Raw genomic sequence first — 21934 nt, forward strand, 5'->3', positions numbered from 1 at the left:
AAACAACATTGTGGCCACAACATCTATTTATATATTCATCTAAGAGGAGCTGATGAGTAAATTTATGCTAAAGTAGAAACAAACTAATTTTAAAAGAAATATTCTATTTTCAGGCTAAAATACAGGTTACAAATTGCTCACGAAAACAAAAGTTCAGCCAATAAAATTTCTATTTCATTTCAAAGTGATAATTATTTCAAAACATCCATGATGATGAGGAAACCCACTTGTAGAGAAAATTATATGTTTAAAAACAGCTGATATGGGTAGAGAAAGCACTAGTAGAGAAGCGAAGAATGTTCTTCTCTCATCGTTAGGTTCATGATGGCCAAAGAGGGTCGAAACGTTGTTCACTCCTCTGCTCGTGCTTTCTCTACCCATACCAGCCATTATTAAATATATAATAATTTCAAAGGATGTATAAAGTAATAAACTAAAGTATTTGAATGACCAAGAGATCAAAGCTAAAGCAGGCCTGACTTTTATGATTCATGATGACTAGAAAGCCACTTCAAGTGTATCTCAAGATATCTTAGGTCACCATGATAACCTGAGAACGTTGAAACATTGTTCTATGTATACAAAGAGTTTTACTACCCATACCAGCCATCTTGAGATACAAGACCTGACTTTTGTTTTGTCTCTTATAACATAAAGCATTAACTGAAGTGAATGTGCAAATTAATTAAAGTGTCTTTAGAAATCCTTAACTTTGTGTCATTGAAAGTATGAGTGTCTTAACTGTATATGTGATTACAACAGCGAAGTGTGGATTTAGTGTCATTTAGGAAAATAAGTGTGCTACAAATTTTCATATTATCATTTTATGTTTTCACACATATGATTACTTACATCACACTGTGAATCTTTGTGTCTGAACCAGTACCTCCTCTTAAGTGTGATAGAATTTCGTACATTTTTCTAGAATGCGTAGCGATTTATTAAAATTAAATCTAAAAAAAGTTACATCATTCTAATATTCAGCGAGACTCTTATTTATAAGTATTAAACTACAGTAGTTAGTTTCAAGATTTAGACAGTTTTGTTGTATCTGTTGTGAAAATAAAATCAATAGGTTCTCTGACTTTTTGTGATCTAGTTTTAGTGAACAGTAAAGTCTTTATATTCTATAGTTTCTTGATGTTTTAATTTTAGTTAACAGTATATCTTTAGTTTCTTTAGTCTGTTGCTATTTTAACCTTACTGAACAGAATATCATTAGATTCTTTAGTCTGTTGTTGATTTAATCTTAGTGAACACTATGTCTTTAGATTTTTTAGTATGTTTTTGTTTTAATGAACAGTATGTCTTCAGATTTTTTAGTCTATTCATGTTTCAGTGAACAATATGTCTTTACATTCTTTAGTCTGTTGTTGCTTTAATGTACAGTATGTCTTTAGATTCTTTAGTCTGTTATTGTATTACTCCGACTGAACAGTAAATCATTTAATTCTTTAGTCTGTAGATGTTTTAGTGAACAGTATGTCTTTAGATTATTTAGTCTGTTGTTGTTTTAATCTTAGTGAACAGTATGTCTTTAGTTTCTTTAGTATGTTTTTGTTTTAATCTTAGTGAACAGTATGTCTTTAGTTTCTTTAGTATGTTTTTGTTTTAATCTTAGTGAACAGTATGTCTTTAGGTTCTTTACACTTTTAATATTTTAGTGAACAGTATGTCTTTAGATTTTTTAGTCTGATGTTATAGTGAACAGTATGGCTTTAGATTCTTTAGTCTGTTGATGTTTTAGCCCAAGAGTATATCTTTAGATTCTTTAGTCTGTTGTTGTTTTAGTGAACAGTATGTTTTTAGGTTTTTTAGTCTGTTGTTGCTTTAGTGTACAGTATATCTTTAGATTCTTTAGTCTGTTGTTGTTTTAGTGAAAACGGTACATCTTTAGATTCTTTTGTCTGTTGTTATTTTAATCTTGGTTAACAGTATGTCTTTAGTTTCTTTAGTATGTTGTTGTTTTAATCTTAATGAACAGTATGTCTTTAGAATCTTTACACTGTTAATGTTTTAGTGAATGGTATGTCTTTATATTTTTAGTCTGTTGATGTTTTATCAAAGAGTGTGTCTTTAGATTGTTTTGTCTCTTGTTGTTTTAATCTTACTGTACAGTACGTCTTTAAATTCTTTATTCTCTCAGTGGTTTAGTGAACAGTATATCTTTTGATTCTTCAGTCTGTTAATGTTTTAGTGAACAGTATGTCTTTAGATTCTTTAGTCTGTGATTTGTTTTAATCTTAGTGAACAGTATGTCTTTAGATTCTTTAGTCTGTTGATGTTTTAGTGAACAGTATGTCTTTAGATTCTTTAGTTTCTTGTTGTTTTCGTCAACGGTACATTTTTAGATTATTTATTCTGTTGTTATTTTAATCTTAGTGAACAGTATGTCGTAAGATCCTTCACTTTGTTGATGTTTCAATGAACAGTATGTCTTTAGATTCTTTTGTCTCTTGTTGTTTTAATCCTACTGTACAGTATATCTTTAGATTCTGTATTCTATCGATGTTTTATTGAACAGTATGTCTTTAGATTCTTTAGTCTGTTTTTGTTTTAGTGAACAGTATGTTTTTAGATTTTTTAGTCTGTCGATGTTTTATGGAACAGTATGTCTTTAGATTCTTTAGTCTGTTTTTGTTTTAGTGAACAATATGTCTTGAGATTCTTTAGTCTCTCGATGTTTTAGTGAAAAATATGTTTTTAGATTCTTTACTCTCTTTTTGTTTTAGAGAACAGTATGTCTTTAGATTATTCAGTGTGTTGATGTTTTTGTGAACAGATTGTTTTTAGATTCTTTAATGTATTGTTGTTTTCGTGAACAGTATGTGTTTAGATTCTTTAGTCTGTTGATAGTTTATTGAACAGTATGTTTTTACATTATTTTGACTGTTGTTTTAATGTGACTAAACAGTAAATCATTGAATTCTTTAGTCTGTAGATGTTTTAGTGGACAGTATGTCTTTAGATTCTTTAGTCTGTTGTTGTTTTAATCTTAATGAACAGTATGTCTTTAGATTATGTACACTGTTAATGTTTTAGTGAATGGTATGTCTTTATATTTTTAGTCTGTTGATGTTTTAGCAAAGAGTGTGTCTTTAGATTGTTTTGTCTCTTGTTGTTTTAATCTTACTGTACAGTACGTCTTTAAATTCTTTATTCTCTCAGTGGTTTAGTGAACAGTATATCTTTTGATTCTTCAGTCTGTTAATGTTTGAGTGAACAGTGTGTCTTTAGATTCTTTAGTCTGTTGATGTTTTAATCTTAGTGAACAGTATGTCTTTAGATTCTTTAGTCTGTTGATGTTTTAGTGAACAGTACGTGTTAAGATTATTTAGTCTGTTGATGTTTTAGTGAACAGTATGTCTTTAGATTCTTTAGTTTCTTGTTGTTTTCGTCAACGGTACATCTTTAGATTATTTATTCTGTTGTTATTTTAATCTTAGTGAACAGTATGTCGTAAGATCCTTCACTTTGTTGATGTTTCAATGAACAGTATGTCTTTAGATTCTTTTGTCTCTTGTTGTTTTAATCCTACTGTACAGTATATCTTTAGATTCTGTATTCTATCGATGTTTTATTGAACAGTATGTCTTTAGATTCTTTAGTCTGTTTTTGTTTTAGTAAACAGTATGTTTTTAGATTTTTTAGTCTGTCGATGTTTTATGGAACAATATGTCTTTAGATTCTTTAGTCTGTTTTTGTTTTAGTGAACAGTATGTCTTGAGATTCTTTAGTCTCTCCATGTTTTAGTGAAAAATATGTTTTTAGATTCTTTACTCTCTTTTTGTTTCAGAGAACAGTATGTGTTTAGATTATTCAGTGTGTTGATGTTTTTGTGAACAGATTGTCTTTAGATTTTTTTTATTTGTTTTATTTTTTGTTTTTGTTTTATTCTTACAGTACAATATATCTTCAGATTTTTTAGTCTGTTGCTGCTTTAGTGTACAGTATATCTTTAGATTCCATATTCTGTTCTTGTTTTAATCTTAGTGAACAGTGTGTCTTCAGATTTTTTAGTTTCTCGATGTTTTAGTGAACAGTATGTCTTAAGATTCTTTTGTCTGTTGTTGTTTTTATCTTAGTGAACAGTATCTTTAGATTCTTCAGTTGGTTGATGTTTTAATCTTAGTGAACAGTATGTCTTTAGATTTTTTGTCTCTCGATGTTTCATTGAATAGTTTATTTTTAGATATAGTTTATTTTTAGATTCTTTTGTCTGTTGTTTTAATCTTAGTCAACAGTATGTCTTTAGATTCTTTAGTCTGTTGTTTTAATCTTAGTGAACAGTATGTCTTTAGATTCTTTAGTCTGTTGTTGTTTTAATTTTAGTGAACAGTATGTCTTTAGATTCTTTAGTCTGTTGTTTTAATCTTAGTGAACAGTATGTCTTTAGATTCTTTAGTCTGTTGTTGTTTTGATCTTAGTGAACAGTATGTCTTTAGATTCTTTCGTCTGTTGTTGTTTTGATCTTAGTGAACAGTATGTCTTTAGATTCTTTCATCTGTTGTTGTTTTAATCCTAGTGAACAGTATGTCTTTAGATTCTTTAGTCTGTCGATGTTTTAGTGAACAGTATGTCTTTAGATTCTTTAGTCTGTTTTTGTTTTAGTGAACAGTATGTCTTAAGATTCTTTACACTGTTAATATTTTAGTGGACGGTATGTCTTTAGCTTTTTTAGTCTGTTGATATTTCAGTGAACAGTATGTCTTTAGATTCTTTAGTCTTTTGTTTAGTGAACAGTATGTATTTAGATTCTTTATTCTATCGATGTTTTATTGAACAGTATGTCTTTAGATTCTTTAGTCTGTTTTTGTTTTAGTGAACACTATGTCTTTAGATTCTTTAGTCTGTCGATGTTTTAGTGAACAGTATGTCTTTAGATTCTTTAGTCTGTCGATGTTTTAGTGAACAGTATGTCTTTAGATTCTTTAGTCTGTCGATGTTTTAGTGAACAGTATGTCTTTAGATTCTTTATTCTATCGATGTTTTATTGAACAGTATGTCTTTAGATTCTTTAGTCTGTTTTTGTTTTATTGAACAGTATGTCTTTAGATTCTTTAGTGTGTCGATGTTTTAGTGAACAGTATGTCTTTAGATTCTTTAGTCTGTTTTTTTTAGTGAACAGTATGTCTTTAGATTTTTTAGTCTGTCGATGTTTTAGTGAAAAATATGTTTTTAGATTCTTTACTCTCTTTTTGTTTTAGAGAACAGTATGTCTTTAGATTATTCAGTGTGTTGATGTTTTTGTGAACAGATTGTGTTTAGATTTTTTTATTTGTTTTATTTTTTTGTTTTTGTTTTATTCTTACAGTACAATATATCTTCAGATTCTTTCGTCTGTTGCTGCTTTAGTGTACAGTATATCTTTAGATTCCATATTCTGTTCTTGTTTTAATCTTAGTGAACAGTGTGTCTTCAGATTTTTTAGTTTCTCGATGTTTTAGTGAACAGTATGTCTTAAGATTCTTTTGTCTGTTGTTGTTTTTACCTAAGTGAACAGTATCTTTAGATTCTTCAGTTGGTTGATGTTTTAATCTTAGTGAACAGTATGTCTTTAGATTTTTTTGTCTCTCGATGTTTCATTGAATAGTTTATTTTTAGATTCTTTTGTCTGTTGTTTTAATCTTAGTGAACAGTATGTCTTTAGATTCTTTAGTCTGTTGTTGTTTTAATCTTAGTGAACAGTATGTCTTTAGCTTCTTTAGTCTGTTGTTGTTTTAATCTTAGTGAACAGTATGTCTTTAGATTCTTTAGTCTGTTGTTGTTTTAATCTTAGTGAACAGTATGTCTTTAGATTCTTTAGTCTGTTGATGTTTTAGTGAACAATATGTGTTTAGATTCTTGTTGTTTTCGTCAACGGTACATCGTTAGATTATTTATTCTGTTGTTATTTTAATCTTAGTGAACAGTATGTCGTAAGATCCTTCACTTTGTTAATGTTTCAATGAACAGTAGTCTTTAGATTCTTTTGTCTCTTGTTGTTTTAATCCTACTGTACAGTATATCTTTAGATTCTGTATTCTATCGATGTTTTATTGAACAGTATGTCTTTAGATTCTTTAGTCTGTTTTTGTTTTAGTGAACAGTATGTTTTTAGATTTTTTAGTCTGTCGATGTTTTATGGAACAGTATGTCTTTAGATTCTTTAGTCTGTCGATGTTGTAGTGAACAGTATGTCTTTAGATTTTTTAGTCTGTCGATGTTTTAGTGAACAGTATGTCTTTAGATTTTTTTGTCTGTCGATGTTTTAGTGAACAGTATGTCTTTAGATTCTTTAGTCTGTTTTTGTTTTAGTGAACAGTATGTCTTAAGATTCTTTACACTGTTAATATTTTAGTGGACGGTATGTCTTTAGATTTTTTAGTCTGTTGATATTTCAGTGAACAGTATGTCTTTAGATTATTTATTCTATCGATGTTTTATTGAACAGTATGTCTTTAGATTCTTTAGTCTGTTTTTGTTTTATTGAACACTATGTCTTTAGATTCTTTAGTCTGTCGATGTTTTAGTGAACAGTATGTCTTTAGATTCTTTCGTCTTTCGATGTTTTAGTGAACAGTATGTCTTTAGATTCTTTCGTCTTTCGATGTTTTAGTGAACAGTATGTCTTTAGATTCTTTTGTCTGTTTTTTTAGTGAACAGTATGTCTTTAGATTTTTTAGTCTGTCGATGTTTTAGTGAACAGTATGTCTTTAGATTCTTTAGTCTGTTTTTTTTAGTGAACAGTATGTCTTTAGATTTTTTAGTCTGTCGATGTTTTAGTGAACAGTATGTCTTTAGATTCTTTAGTCTGTTTTTGTTTTAGTGAACAGTATGTCTTTAGATTTTTTAGTCTGTCGATGTTTTTGTGAACAGTATGTCTTTAGATTCTTTAGTCTGTTTTTGTTTTAGTGAACAGTTTTTCTTGAGATTCTTTAGTCTCTCGATGTTTTAGTGAAAAATATGTTTTTAGATTCTTTACTCTCTTTTTCTTTTAGAGAACAGTATGTCTTTAGATTATTCATTGTGTTGATGTTTTTGTGAACAGATTGTCTTTAGATTTTTTTTATTTGTTTTATTTTTTTTGTTTTATTCTTACAGTACAATATATCTTCAGATTCTTTAGTCTGTTGCTGCTTTAGTGTACAGTATATCTTTAGATTCCATATTCTGTTCTTGTTTTAATCTTAGTGAACAGTGTGTCTTCAGATTTTTTAGTTTCTCGATGTTTTAGTGAACAGTATGTCTTAAGATTCTTTTGTCTGTTGTTGTTTTTATCTTAGTGAACAGTATCTTTAGATTCTTCAGTTGGTTGATGTTTTAATCTTAGTGAACAGTATGTCTTTAGATTTTTTTGTCTCTCGATGTTTCATTGAACAGTTTATTTTTAGATTCTTTTGTCTGTTGTTTAATCTTAGTCAACAGTATGTCTTGAGATTCTTTAGTCTGTTCTTGTTTTAATCTTAGTGAACAGTATGTCTTTAGATTCTTTAGTCTGTTGTTTTAATCTTAGTGAACAGTATGTCTTTAGATTCTTTAGTCTGTTGTTGTTTTAATTTTAGTGAACAGTATGTCTTTAGATTCTTTAGATTGTTGTTGTTTTAATTTTAGTGAACAGTATGTCTTTAGATTCTTTAGTCTGTTGTTGTTTTAATCTTAGTGAACAGTATGTCTTTAGATTCTTTAGTCTGTTGTTGTTTTAATCTTAGTGAACAGTATGTCTTTAGATTCTTTAGTCTGTTGTTGTTTTAATCTTAGTGAACAGTATGTCTTTAGATTCTTTAGTCTGTTGTTGTTTTAATCTTAGTGAACAGTATGTCTTTAGATTCTTTAGTCTGTTGTTGTTTTAATCTTAGTGAACAGTATGTCTTTAGATTCTTTAGTCTGTTGTTGTTTTAATCTTAGTGAACAGTATGTCTTTAGATTCTTTAGTCTGTTGTTGTTTTAATCTTAGTGAACAGTATGTCTTTAGATTCTTTAGTCTGTTGTTGTTTCAGTTTTAGTTATCAGTAAAGTGTTTAGATTTTTTAGGTTGTTGTTGTTTTAATCTTTGTGAAAAATAAAGTCTGTTAAACCTTTAGTTTGGTGTGCTGATCTTTGTGAACAGTATGTGTTTGTATTTTCTAGATGGTCAAATACTATACCTTTGGTGGACAGTAAAGTGTTAACTTATTGTTTTTGGTTTATTTGAGAATAGATTTTTTTGTGTTATAAAGTGTATATTTGTATCATTATATGTGAGCGTCCATTTTGTTTATTATACCAGCAAAACAATGTTGCTTTAGCTTGTAACATGAGTTATTTCATAATGCAGGGATGAAGACTTACAGAGCATTGCCAGCCTCATGAGCATGCAGCCACCTGATCATGACGTTGGAAACTTGGATGATTTTGAAGACGAATCTGAAATGAGTCGAGAAGACACAGCTGCCACAATTTCGGAGCTGGCCTCCCAGTTTGGGCTCTTGGTGTCAGGTCATGACTCATCTGAAGAAAATAACACAAGTAAGATATGTGTATTTGTATCTATATGTGTATTATATTGAACTAATACAAAATTAACGCATAAGATGTATACGTAAGTGTTTATGTGAATTATTTTGAACAAGTTCAGCATTTACATTCATAAGATATGTATGTATACTTGTCTAACTGTTTGTGTATATCAAACTATACTGATATTAAGTTTACACATGTAAGTTATGTATGAATGTTAACTAACATCTGAACTGAATGTTAGTGTGTATTATATTGAAGTAATTTTAAGTTTACTCTTTGTTTAGTGAATGCACAAATGTTGCAGCATTTGTTTATTTAAATGTATGTGACAGTAGAAATGTTGTATGTGTTTGTTGAGTGGACATGCAGAAATGGATGTGGAAATATGTTCAGTTTATATATAAAGTAGATGTGTAAGAATTCTATAGTTATGTGTGAGTGAAGATATAAAAATATGGCATTTGTGTGTGTAAAAATGAATTTTTTTGTTAACTGGCCTCAGAGGACTTGTTAAAACTGGTTTATTTCTTCTGTAAGGTTAAACACTTAAAGAAATGTGTTCAGAGAAGAATCGTTTGGGATTGTAACAAAACTTTTAAAACCCTTCTGTCTTTATAAAAGAAAATATTCAAATCTGTGAGACATTCTTTAACTTGGATATCTTCTGTTGATGTCATGCTTGACAAGTGTAGGTTATCAGAGTATTGATAAACTTTGAATGTAATGTACCAAAGAATCTTTAACTGGAGATGTCTTCCACATAAGTCAACAGTAAGCTTCACTTTGTTCTGTGAGGTGGGTCTAGTGAAGATAGCCTGTGGTAAAACTGTAAACCTAAACAGCCAAGTTAAACAAATCAAATTAAAGAAACGTGTACATTGTTTACAGACATCAAAGTCTGATATCAATAGGTGTTTACAGATAGTATCATAAACCCTCTACCTTGAGTTTGTACAGTGTTTACACATATCAGCCTAGACTACTACGTTATCAATATCTGGTATTAGTAGATGTTTACAGACAGTATCATAAACCCTCCGTATTGAGTTTGTACAGTGTTTACAGATATCAGCCTAGACTACTATGTTATCAATATCTGGTATCAGAAGATGTTTACAGACAGTATCATAAACCCTCCATCTTAGTTTGTACAGTGTTTACAGCCTAGACTACCATGTTATCAATGATTTTAAACACGAACATAAGTTATATTGAGTACTAGTCTAAATGTTATAGTTTAAACTTTATTTATTAAATGTATTATTTTCCTCAGTGTGAAGATATTGTTTAGCATAAGAAAATTTGTTTTCTTATTTAACAGAACATGTGTTATTTATAACTTTATAATACTTGTTAATGTTTGTAGAATATTAAAAAGTTATCACTTCAACTCAGACGTTATATTGTGGTCGTGCACCCATTCTGTATAGGTAAAAGTGTTGAAACGTATCGTAGTGTTTAAAATTACATTATTGCTCTTGTATTTTGTATCTACTTGTTATAGGGGGCTTGACACGTTCGCTGCTGCACAGTATTACAAAATAAACAATTCAAGGAGGTGGCCAATGGGCAGTTACACTGACCTAAACTCATATAACGCGAGAGAAATTTGACTTTGTAAGAAAACTGCCTGCGATCCATCGTTGGGACACGTGGCAGCGAACGAGTTAATATTACGTATTCAACTGTATACCATCCGACGAGTTGTTTACTTCTATTTAAGCGTGTGTCGAGGTTTGGTGTTTTATGTCGTTCGAATGTCTGTCGGTGTTTGGGTAAGAAAAGTTCATACCCTAGATGGTCAGGTTCTCTATGACCTCTTCCTCCTCCCCGTACTTATGTTCTTGAGGTGTTTTATGGCGCAGAAAGCTTGTTTGTTTTGAATTTCGCGCAAAGCTACTCGAGGGCTATCTGCGCTAGCCATCCCTAATTTAGCAGTGTAAGACTAGAGGGAAGGCAGCTAGTCATCACCACCCACCACCAACTCTTGGGCTACTCTTTTACCAAGGAATAGCGGGATTGACCGTCACATTATATGCCCCCACGGCTGTAGGGCGAGCATGTTTGGTGCGACGGGGATGCGAACCCGCGACCCTCTGATTACGAGTCGCACGCCTTAACACGCTTGGCCATGCCGGGCCGCACAGAAAGCAATCAGGCTACTTGCGCCTCGTATCGAGGCGGGCATCAATAACTGTTGATCTTGTGGCGAAGTTTTTCGTAGCGCATGATTTCCGCGTGCACCAGAATAAGTCGGTTCAACTATTTTATCAAGGTAGCAGTCCACGACTGATTGCCTTTCGGAAAAGCTTGTTTTTAGTGCTATCAGATGTCTGAGTGTGCTTTCTCAGTGTTGTTCTTATAGCAAAGCCACATCAGACTATCTGCTGTGTTCACCGAGGGAAATCGAATCCCTGGAATCTAACGTTATAAATCGTATATCCAAAGACTTACCTCTGTCCAACCAGGGAGCAGCTTTTTCTGAATTATTAACTTTGAAAATTGTGTTTTCCCAACAATCAGGTGCGAGTTCACTAATGGTTAACGCGAGAATTGTCTGTTTGTGTTTTCTCTACATCCGGGGTCTGAATTATTGTTCTTTATTACGTAACAAGCCGCGACCCACAAAACATTCGCGGTTCTTTTCATACCATTTTTTTTAGGATTTGCTTTATCATTTTATAGCACGGCATTCAAGCAACGCTTTTTTGCAGGTTTTATGTGTTAGATCAATAAATCCTCGTATATTTGAAGAAAATTTTACGCGGGCAGACAAATAAACTCTCTTAGACGTAACTTTATGTAATAAAACTTCACGAAGCAAACAATGAAGTAATGGTATTTATTATGACGAACGGAGTATGAAACAGTTCTGAGTGCTCAGAGTGTGATGCGGTTTTACGAGATGAAACAAAGAAGAATAAATCCGCAATAAATACAAAAAGAAAATAGTTCTAGTGTTAAAAACAGTGCATGAAACAAACCAAAGTGAATTATTCCAAAGTAAAGTAACCGTAAAGCTGAAACGAAGTCAAACTTATCTCAATTTGCAAGAAACGTCTAAATACATATTTACAATGTTATAAACATACGTTTTTTTAACGAACTGCGCTTGAGTATTTTAATACCTAAACAAGTCGAGGAAAGCCATAAAATCTGTATTTAGTATGATGTCAATTTTCTAAATGTTGTTTGTGTAAAATAGTTTACAAATAAAAAAATTTGAAGTTGAAATCGAAGTCGATCATTACACTTGTTTGTTTTTTGAATTTCGCGCAAAGCTACACGAGGGATATCCGCGATAGCCGTTCGTAATTTAGTAGTGTAAGACTAGAGGGAAAGCAGCTAGTCATCACCACCCACCGCCAACTCTTTTACCAGCGAATAGTGGAATTGACCGTTACATTATAACGCCCCTACCGTGGGAGCATTTCAGTTTTTTTGTAAAATTTCTTTGTGATCCCACACAACAATAGATGTCACTTTTTATAGTGCTTATGTGATCACTTTGTGTAAATGTTAAATACTCTATTTTGTATGTTGTTTTTAATGTACAACAACTGGCAAGTTTATGCCTAGAGCGGGACACAACCCTCAATAAATGCCTATAACATTCTACTTGGTCCGTCATGGCCAGGTGGTCGTAATCTGAGGGTCGCGGGTTCGAATCCCTGTCGCACCAAACATGCTCGCCCTTTCAGCCCTGGGGGCGTTATAATGTGACGGTCAATCCCACTATTCGTTGGTAAAAGAGTAGCCCAAGAGTTGGCGGTGGGTGGTGATGAGTAGCTGCCTTCCATCTTGTCTTGCACTGCTAAATTAAGGACGATTATTGCATATAGCCCTTGTATATCTTTGTGCGAAATTCAAAAACACAGAAACAAATGTTCTACTAGTTAAAAAACAACGTTTTCAAATAAAACAATTACGTTTGAAAGATTACTTTAGATAAAGCTTCTTATTTTTTATAAAAGTAGTTATTTAATGAACTTGGTGTCTCTGTAGCTTTTGTGTATACACGCCCCAAGTACAAAGAGCAGCTGCTCAGAATAACATTGGGGCTCTTATGTAGTTATAATCACATACATCAACTTTCAAGGAAATTAATTATTTTTTATTGAAGCAATAACGTTAATAATAATTATGTGAACATAGGGCAAAGTTTGATTTCACAAATAATTTTGAAATCACTTTACTTTTTAACGTTTGAGTAGTCTTAACTATTAGAAATGAGGAGTTTCAGTTTTGTTTAAAAAATAAGTCTGATTTTAAGGGGTTTTTTTTCCCGAATGTTCTGTTGAAATTTTAAAGGAATTCCTGTGCGATCACTATTATGAACCACTATCAAGCATCGTGATATAGATAGTGAACCATATTTGTTTCATGTAAACATATATTCTAGATTTTTCACCTTTTTGTGTCTTTCTTTTGTATGACCCCCCCCCACACTAATACAACGGTATATTTGCAGACTTAAAACGCAATAATTCGGATTTCGATACCCTTGGTGGACAGAGTACAAATAGCCCACTGTTGATATTTTTACATAATTACAAACAAAGAAAAATTTGGCCCGGAATAGCCAGATGGCTAGGCCGTTCGACTCGTAATCTGAGGGTCGTTGGTTCGAATCCCCTTCCCACCAGACATGCTCGCCCTTTCAGCCTTGGGAGCGTTGTAATGTGACGGTCAATCCCACTATTCTTGTGTAAAAGAGTAGCCCAAGAGTTGGCGGTGGGTGGTGTTGAGTAGCTACCTTCCCTCTAGTCTTACACTGCTAAATTAGGGACTGCTAGCGCAGATAGCCTTCGAGTAGATTTGCGTGAAATTCAAAAAACAAACAAACAAACTTTTAATTTTTTTTTTTCAAGTTTGAGAAACTACATTTACTTGGAAATATTTCTATATTTTCTCCAACAACAACGCTCGAGTCGAAGTGGAACACCATTTTGGAACCTTTTTTGACAATAAATAAAATATTATTTTGAAAGCAAACCGTGTTCACTTTCACCACACACACACACACATGAACATTCATCAAGGAATAACGCCGTCACGACGTCGCCTGGTTCTGGGATGTTGCGACACCCTGGCTGGGTATAAAACGAAACTAAACAGGTTTTCTTTGCTTATAATGTGCGCGTGCAACGTGTGATTCAATTTAAATTTCAATTTACACTCGATAAGCAGCGGAAGTGAAAGGGGCAACTACTAACACACCGTCGAACCACACGACTAGATTGTACGTAAATTAATCTAAAATGAAGAGTAACCATTTATTCATTCACTGCTTTTGAAGCTCATATGCCATGCATAATTCTTCTCGAGATTCATGATATACGCACGTTTTACTAACATTTTAGTGTCTACTGACTGATAACATATTACTGTGTACTGGTTATGGCAGGTGACCCCTCCTCCAGGCGGCCTTCAGTTCCCTTTCGGGAACAGTGTAGTTATGTGTGTTTTGTTATTGTATTTCTTTTATTTTACACCTAAAGTGTATTTGATTGTTGTTATTTATGTCATTGTAGCTCACACCTACATCAAAGTATGATCTGCTGGATATTTTAGCCATAGTAACAGTGGATGATATAATGACAGTATGATCTGCTAGATATTTTAACCGTAGTAACAGTGGATAATATAATGACAGTCATTTTTCGGACACAGATTGTGGTTCTTTAATGTCATAATTTGTTAAAACATTATTTAGTTAAGTATTGTTTTAACTAAAAAAAAACAAACTGGTAGGGGTGCGTTGTTTTCAGTTAACTTTTAAGTGTTATTGAAATTATATAGTGCACATAAATATATAGTGAAATTAATTGTCTAAATGAATAAACAAAGTCATCAGGAAGGACTGCGTTAAAAACAGCAAATCCCAACTTCTGATTAATTATATTATAGCCATAAATTTTAAAACCATAAACCAAAACACGTTAAAATGATTTTTTTTTTAAAATACGCTGCACATCTTTTAAAAAAGGACCGTAGGATACAAGCTACAACATGGGATTATAAAATGTATCGTAGGTTTCGGAGGTGGGTGAAGAGGTAGGACACACATTGCGGTGGGGATACACCGTCTATTAGTCTTAACCTCCAATTCGCTAGTGTCAAATAAAAAATTAGAAATTAGAGAGCGAGGTGTGGGTGCTCAAGCCCACAACGACCCACATCTATATCACCCTTCACTGCCTGCTGACAGTTGTTGGAAGGTGACTGCTCTTCCAAGTTAGAATAAGAAAAAATAAACATAAAAAGGTGAAAAATAATAAATAGATAAATAATGAAGATAAGGTACTACTATAAGAGGGTGAGTAAGATAGAAGTTACCTCTTGAAGTTAGCATTCCTGCCCCCAGTATGTGACCTCTGTTGGGATCGAACCTTGTACCCGATACATTAACTAGTGGGTCACACGAAACAAAATAGTATTTCGTACTAAATGTCGACACAACAGTATCATAATTTTAACAATATGCGACAAACAGATAGAATATTAATCAGACGATTAGTTTCGTTCTAAGTTTATTTCTTGGTGAATCATAGTTTTCCGTTACAATTTACAGCTTTTATAGTGAGTAAAACTAGTTCTCAGAAGACGTTTAAATACTCAAGTTATCTTTGCCGTACAACGTGTCTACTTAATACTGGTCACGCCGGTGATCGAAATGTTGTAGCTAGGCCTGGCATGGCCAAGAGCGTAAAGGCATTCGACTCGCAATCGTATGGTCGCGGGTTCGAATTCCCGTCACACCAAACAAGCTCGCCCTTTCAGTCGTGTGGGCATTATAAAATGACGGTCAATCCCACTATTCGTTGGTAAAAGAGTATCCCGAGAGTTGGCGGTGGGTAGTGATGACTAGCTGCCTTCCCTCTAGTCTTACACTGCTAAATTAGGGACGGCTAGCACAGATAGCCCTCTAGCAGCTTTGCGCAAAATTCAAACCAAACAAGCCACACCAGATTTCAAGTGGGCCAATAGAATGGATATGTTTTATTTTCACCAGTAGATTAGAATGATTTGACTTGAATTTCGCGCAAAGCTACACGATGTGTAAGGTTATCTGTGATAGCCGTCTTTAATTTAGCCGGGTAAGACTAGAGGGAAGACAGCTAGTCATCACCACCCACCGCCAACTCTTGGGCTATTCTTTTACCAACGAATACTTGAATTCACTGTAACATTGTAAAGCCCAACGGCTGAAAGGTCGAGCATGTTTGGTGTAACGGGAAATCGAACCTGTGACCCTCAGATTGAAAGCCGAGCACCCTAACCACCAGGCCATGCCAGGCGAAGATTAAGTTCGCCTTCCTTTGTGACCTCTGATAGGATATACTTGTTCTATAATTAACGAGAGATATTTCTCTCGTTAATTATAAAAGACATTTTTCATGTTGACTAAAATAATGGAATTGTACTTAATAAACGAACGGTACCATTGGATAAGATTTTCGAATCAGATACCTTGATGATCAAACGCCACCATGAATTAGATTCTTGACTCAGTCACCCCCTATTGGTGTAGCTGTATGTTTGTGGACAACGCTAGAAACCGTTGTTTAGTTTCGATACCCGTGGTGGGCAGAGCATAGATAGCCCATTGTATAGTTTTATGCTTAACTACAAAGAAAGAAACATCTTGACTCATTCAGGCCATCTGGTGGGCCAGCGGTAAGTTTACGAACTTACAACACTAAAATTCTATGTTCGATTTCCCTTGGTAGATAGAAATGAAGTGGAGCAGAGTGAATATTTGCGCTAAAAAACACGAAAAAATTCTATTGGATACCGAAATGGGCAAACTAAGCCATTGGTTACAAATTTTGACTAATTCATCATTTTGGTGAACAGACCAGGGTTTAATTTCGTATTTCTAGGGAGAGTAGATGTTTTAGGGTGTAACTCCGGGTTGTGGAGGTTGAGAAAAGCAAATAAAATATGTGCAAACTAATTGACCCGCACATCCGGGAAACACTAGCACTGGTGCCGCTAAACAGGTGTGTGAGAATACTATCTAACCGTGATGTAGCGGCTCTTAGAATGGCTCTGAGCTTTGTTCCAAGAACAGACTTTTAGCTCATATGTTCATCATCTTTTGACCGATTTAAGATATAATTATAGTTTTGGACTCAGGAGGTGAAACACTTTCGATTAATACATTTGAGTACACTCAAAATCCCTCTAAACTTGTTTAAAACAATTTCATTTTGAGGGAAGGCTGGTAGAGACCTTGATGAGTAGTAAAATCGAATCGGGTATATGCACGTCCTACGTTTGGTATTGCTGGCGCACGAAAATACGGCTAATAAAACAGAGTACTCCACTTGTAATCTGTGGGACACGGGTTCGAATCCTTGTCACACCAGACATGCTTACCTTTTCAGCCGTGGGGGCAGTATAATGTGACGGTCAATCCCACTATTCGTTGGTAAAAGAGTAGCCCAACAGTTGGCGATGAGTGGTGATGACTAGCTGTCTTCCCTCTAGTCTTACATTGCTAAATTTGAGACGGCTAGCGCAGATAGCCTTCATGTAGCTTTGCGCGAAATTCAAAACAAACAAAATAAAATAAGACAAATAATAAAGGTTTAATAGATTAATTTATCCTAATCTCGCCTCAAATAATTCCCTATGTCGCGGCTTATGAGGATTCACTTTTATTTTAACTACAACCATCACAGTGTTACCTGATATAAATTCAAAATTTATCTTGGTGGGACATTTGTTTTTCCAGATTCACTTCCAAAAATTGGACGCATAAATAAGGTGTGGTTCCAGGATATTTACAAAACAGAATGATTCAGTCCCTGGAGTCGAACTGGAAAAAATGATCCGAATATTTCTGTTTGGAGTAAAAGTCTGGAACAGTTAGTGTAATCAGACATAAAGATGAAAATCTGTTTCATGAAAATGTCTGGTAACAGTATAATCAGACGTGAAACCTGTTTAACTTAGATACCACGATGACAGTATAATCAGACGTGAAACCTATTTAACTCAGATACCACGATGACAGTATCATCAGACATGAAAACTGTTTAACTTAGATACCACGATGACAGTATCATCAGACGTGAAACCTGTTTAATTTAGATACCACGATGACAGTATCGTCAGACATGAAACCTGTTTAACTTAGATACGACGATGACAGTGTCATCAGACATGAAACCTGTATAACTGGGATACCACGATAACAGGATCATTAGGGGTGAAACCTGTATAACTGGAATACCACGATAACAGGATCATCAGAGGTGAAACCTGTTTAACTCGGATAACACGATAACAGGATCATCAGAGGTGAAACCTGTTTAACTCGGATAACACGATAACAGGATCATCAGAGGTGAAACCTGTTTAACTCGGATAACACGATAACAGGATCATCAGAGGTGAAACCTGTTTAACTCGAATAACACGATAACAGGATCATCAGGCATGAAACCTGTTTAATTCGGATACCACGATAACAGGATCATCAGACATGAAACCTGTTTAACTCGAATAACACGATTACAGGATCATCAGAGGTGAAACCTGTTTAACTCGGATAACACGATAACACGATCATCAGAGGTGAAACCTGTTTAACTCGGATAACACGATAACAGGATCATCAGAGGTAAAACCTGTTTAATTTGGATATCACGATAACAGGATCATCAGACATGAAACCTGTTTGATTCGGATTTCACGATAACAGGATCATCAGACGTAAAGATCTTTCTAACTGTGGTTTCTTTCATATATTAATTAGACAAGGGAGTGTGTGTCTGTTTTGTCAGATTAAATAAAGAGCAGTTTAGGAAGCCACAGTGTCCTTTATGGCTGTCACAAAATGTAGTGTGCTCCAGTTAACACTCTGGTTGTATGTGCGTGTTTATTTTCTGTGAAATCTCCAGTTTCTATGGTTTTAACGCAGCCAAACGAAATAGTTGCGGCTCCTTTCTAATCCTCCAGCGTTTTCGTGATAGGTCATTGTTGTCACGTGTCCTGCACCGTGATTAGTATGTGCTGTGTGTAATGTAATTTGCATACAGTCCATCCGAATATTAATCCAGTGAAGTTCCTCTGAGAATATAGCAGTGGTAATGTAATGATCCAATCGAATAAGCGCCCAACCGTCGCTCTAATTCACTTGGTGGCACCGTACATGTTTCTCTGTGTGTATATATATTTCTCCTTCGGTCCATTGGGATTTTGATAGCAACAGAAGTTGGATAGTAGCTAATGTTAATTTTCCACCCTGTTGATCTGGCCTTAGGCTTAATATCGTAAATATATGCATCGAAAAATGATTAAACATACTTCGTGTTACTGCAGGGAACTCTGAACTACAAAGGGGATATTTTCCCCTAAATGTGTATGTAGTTTCGTAATGATTATTCACCCTCCGTTGTGTTTGATACCGTAGAGTAGTAAGTACAGTGTTATTTATCATTTAGATGTTCTACTAAACTGTCAGTTCCTACAAATCTGTCACCTTGCCCAATGATCTGTCTGTTTCCTCCACTTACAGTAGCCAGCCAATCCAAGTGTTCAGCCGCCTCTCAGTCCCTAGAATCTGGCGTTCGACAGTCTAAATCTACATATTACCCGGCTAGCTCCATCAAACAGACGGGAGCTGCTGTTCCGTCAAGCACTACCGTTGCCTCAGTTGAAGGTCAGTCCTCATCCCCTGGTGGAGGTCTCACCAACACTGCTGATTCAGAAACACACAATCCAAGACATCGCAGCTCTCAGGTTACTGTTGAAACAACCAGGTAAGAATTCTTGAAGTAATAAGATGTGTTACACAAGGCTCTGGAGTTGAGAGTAAATAGTAGGAAGTATAAAACTTCGCCTGTAATATACTGAACTCATAACTGTACCAAAATTAATGTAGCTTTGTGTATTATACATTACGTAAAGACGAAATAATTTAACACTTTTATTACATCTTAAAATGATTCTTTTCTGGGTTTATTAGATTCAGAAAAGAACCAAATACAAATTACTGTTCTTTGTAAATGTTTGTGGGCAAAAGAATAATGAAACTTTGAAGTTACTTACGTAGTTTGAGTACTGAAACCACGTGTACTCATTGTAATTACGTAAACCTAACTTGTTCACCAATATAAGACTTGAGTATCCAACCAACCACTAAACCTGAAAGTTAACATAAGAAGTGAAGAAGTAAATACAAAACAGTAAATCTGATGGGTAACATATGGAGTGAAGAAGTAAATACAAAACAGTAAATCTGATGGGTAACATATGGAGTGAAGAAGTAAATACAAAACAGTAAATCTGATTGTAACATATGGAGTGAAGAAGTAAATACAAGACAGTAAACCTGATGGGTAACATATGGAGAGAAGAAGTTAATACAAGACAGTAAACCTGATGGATAACATATGGAGAGAAGAAGTTAATACAAGACAGTAAACCTGATTGGTAACATATGGAGTGAAGAAGTAAATACAAAACAGTAAACCTGATTGTAACATATGGAGTGAAGAAGTAAATACAAAACAGTAAACCTGATGGTAACATTTGGAGTGAAGAAGTAAATACAAAACAGTAAACCTGATGGGTAACATATGGAGTGAAGAAGTAAATACAAAACAGTAAACCTGATTGTAACATATGGAGTGAAGAAGTAAATACAAAACAGTAAACCTGATTGTAACATATGGAGTGAAGAAGTAAATACAAAACAGTAAACCTGATTGTAACATATGGAGTGAAGAAGTAAATACAAGATTAAACCTGATGGGTAACATATGGAGTGAAGAAGTAAATACAAAACAGTTAACCTGATGGGTAACATATGGAGTGAAGAAGTAAATACAAAACAGTAAATCTGATTGTAACATATGGAGTGAAGAAGTAAATACAAAACAGTAAACCTGATTGTAACATATGGAGTGAAGAAGTAAATACAAAACAGTAAACCTGATTGTAACATATGGAGTGAAGAAGTAAATACAAAACAGTAAACCTGATGGTGAACATATGGAGTGAAGAAGTAAATACAAAACAGTAAACCTGATTGTAACATATGGAGTGAAGAAGTAAATACAAAACAGTAAACCTGATGGGTAACATATGGAGTGAAGAAGTAAATACAAAACAGTAAACCTGATTGTAACATATGGAGTGAAGAAGTAAATACAAGACTGTAAACCTGATGGGTAACATATGGAGTGAAGAAGTAAATACAAAACAGTAAACCTGATTGTAACATATGGAGTGAAGAAGTAAATACAAGATTAAACCTGATGGGTAACATATGGAGTGAAGAAGTAAATACAAAACAGTAAACCTGATGGGTAACATATGGAGTGAAGAAGTAAATACAAAACAGTAAACCTGATGGGTAACATATGGAGTGAAGAAGTAAATACAAAACAGTAAACCTGATTGTAACATATGGAGTGAAGAAGTAAATACAAAACAGTAAACCTGATGGGTAACATATAGAGTGAAGAAGTAAATACAAAACAGTAAACCTGATTGTAACATATGGAGTGAAGAAGTAAATACAAAACAGTAAACCTGATGGGTAACATATGGAGTGAAGAAGTTAATACAAAACAGTAAATCTGATGGGTAACATATGGAGTGAAGAAATATAACAAATACTAGATGATTCAGAATGTAACCATATGAATAATTCACACCTGGTAGTCAGTTTTAGTGACAGGGTATCTGTTGAAAAGTGTATTCTTCAAGAAAATAAGATACTGTATTACTGTGTATTTGTCCCTCACGATACAGATATACATGTATGTGTCACTTGAAGGATCAGTTCACCTACTGATACAGAGAGGTAGGTTCTGTCTTCCATTACTGTTAGGAAATGATTTGAATCTTATGGTTTATTGGTGTTTGAGACATTGTTTATGTGAAAGATGGTTCTGTTGAGGTGAAGGTTTCCTTCTATATTTATAAGGGTTACCACTTACCCAATTGTAGATAAACAGATAAAATTTATTATATTTGCCTTATACATGAATACTGACACTTGTCATATTTCGTTGTTTGTTTTTGTGGGTTTACAACCTCAAGTTCTGTTGGTTATCAAACGTATGTCTGTAGCAAGTCCAGGATGGACTTTCAGAGGCGAGTGGATTCCTTATAGATCAGCTTTTTTCGTTTTGCATCCAGCGCAGCGCAACCCCCTCCCCTTCCCGCGTTCCTTCGTCTACAAAATTTGACATGTGTGTCAAAGAGAGATTTCTTTCGTATTCCAGTTGGGATTATCGAACGTGCAAGTGTACCGTGAAATGGGCAGAAATTTTATATTATGTATTTCTCTAGGGTACTTTGTTGGGGACAGACAAAGGTTCGACTTTGGTTTCGATTTGTTTTTCTCTGCTGTCAGTATTACATCGGTGCTCATGTTTTGAAAGTAGCTGTATATAAAGATAAAAATATCTGTTCTTTTACATTCCCC

General features: G+C 34.0%; 1 protein-coding gene across 7 annotated transcripts in view; it reads left to right on the forward strand.

Annotated features, from left to right (window-relative positions):
* LOC143226666 (EH domain-binding protein 1-like) overlaps positions 1 to 21934 on the forward strand; it is a 174799-nt gene that overhangs the window by 55583 nt on the left and 97282 nt on the right. For 6 of the 7 annotated variants that reach the window (XR_013014703.1, XM_076457914.1, XM_076457919.1 and 3 more), the window contains exons 6-7: positions 8297 to 8487; positions 19013 to 19256. Coding sequence is in view for 6 of the 7 variants with exons in the window: in XM_076457914.1 (XP_076314029.1) it covers positions 8297 to 8487; positions 19013 to 19256 (435 nt within the window). In the remaining variant the exon portion in view is untranslated. The remainder of the gene's footprint in view (positions 1 to 8296; positions 8488 to 19012; positions 19257 to 21934) is intronic. The other variant, XM_076457918.1, reaches the window with a different exon arrangement.

The sequence above is a fragment of the Tachypleus tridentatus genome, chromosome 9 (genome assembly GCF_004210375.1).
Source record: "Tachypleus tridentatus isolate NWPU-2018 chromosome 9, ASM421037v1, whole genome shotgun sequence".
In the NCBI taxonomy this organism is placed as follows: domain Eukaryota; kingdom Metazoa; phylum Arthropoda; class Merostomata; order Xiphosura; family Limulidae; genus Tachypleus; species Tachypleus tridentatus.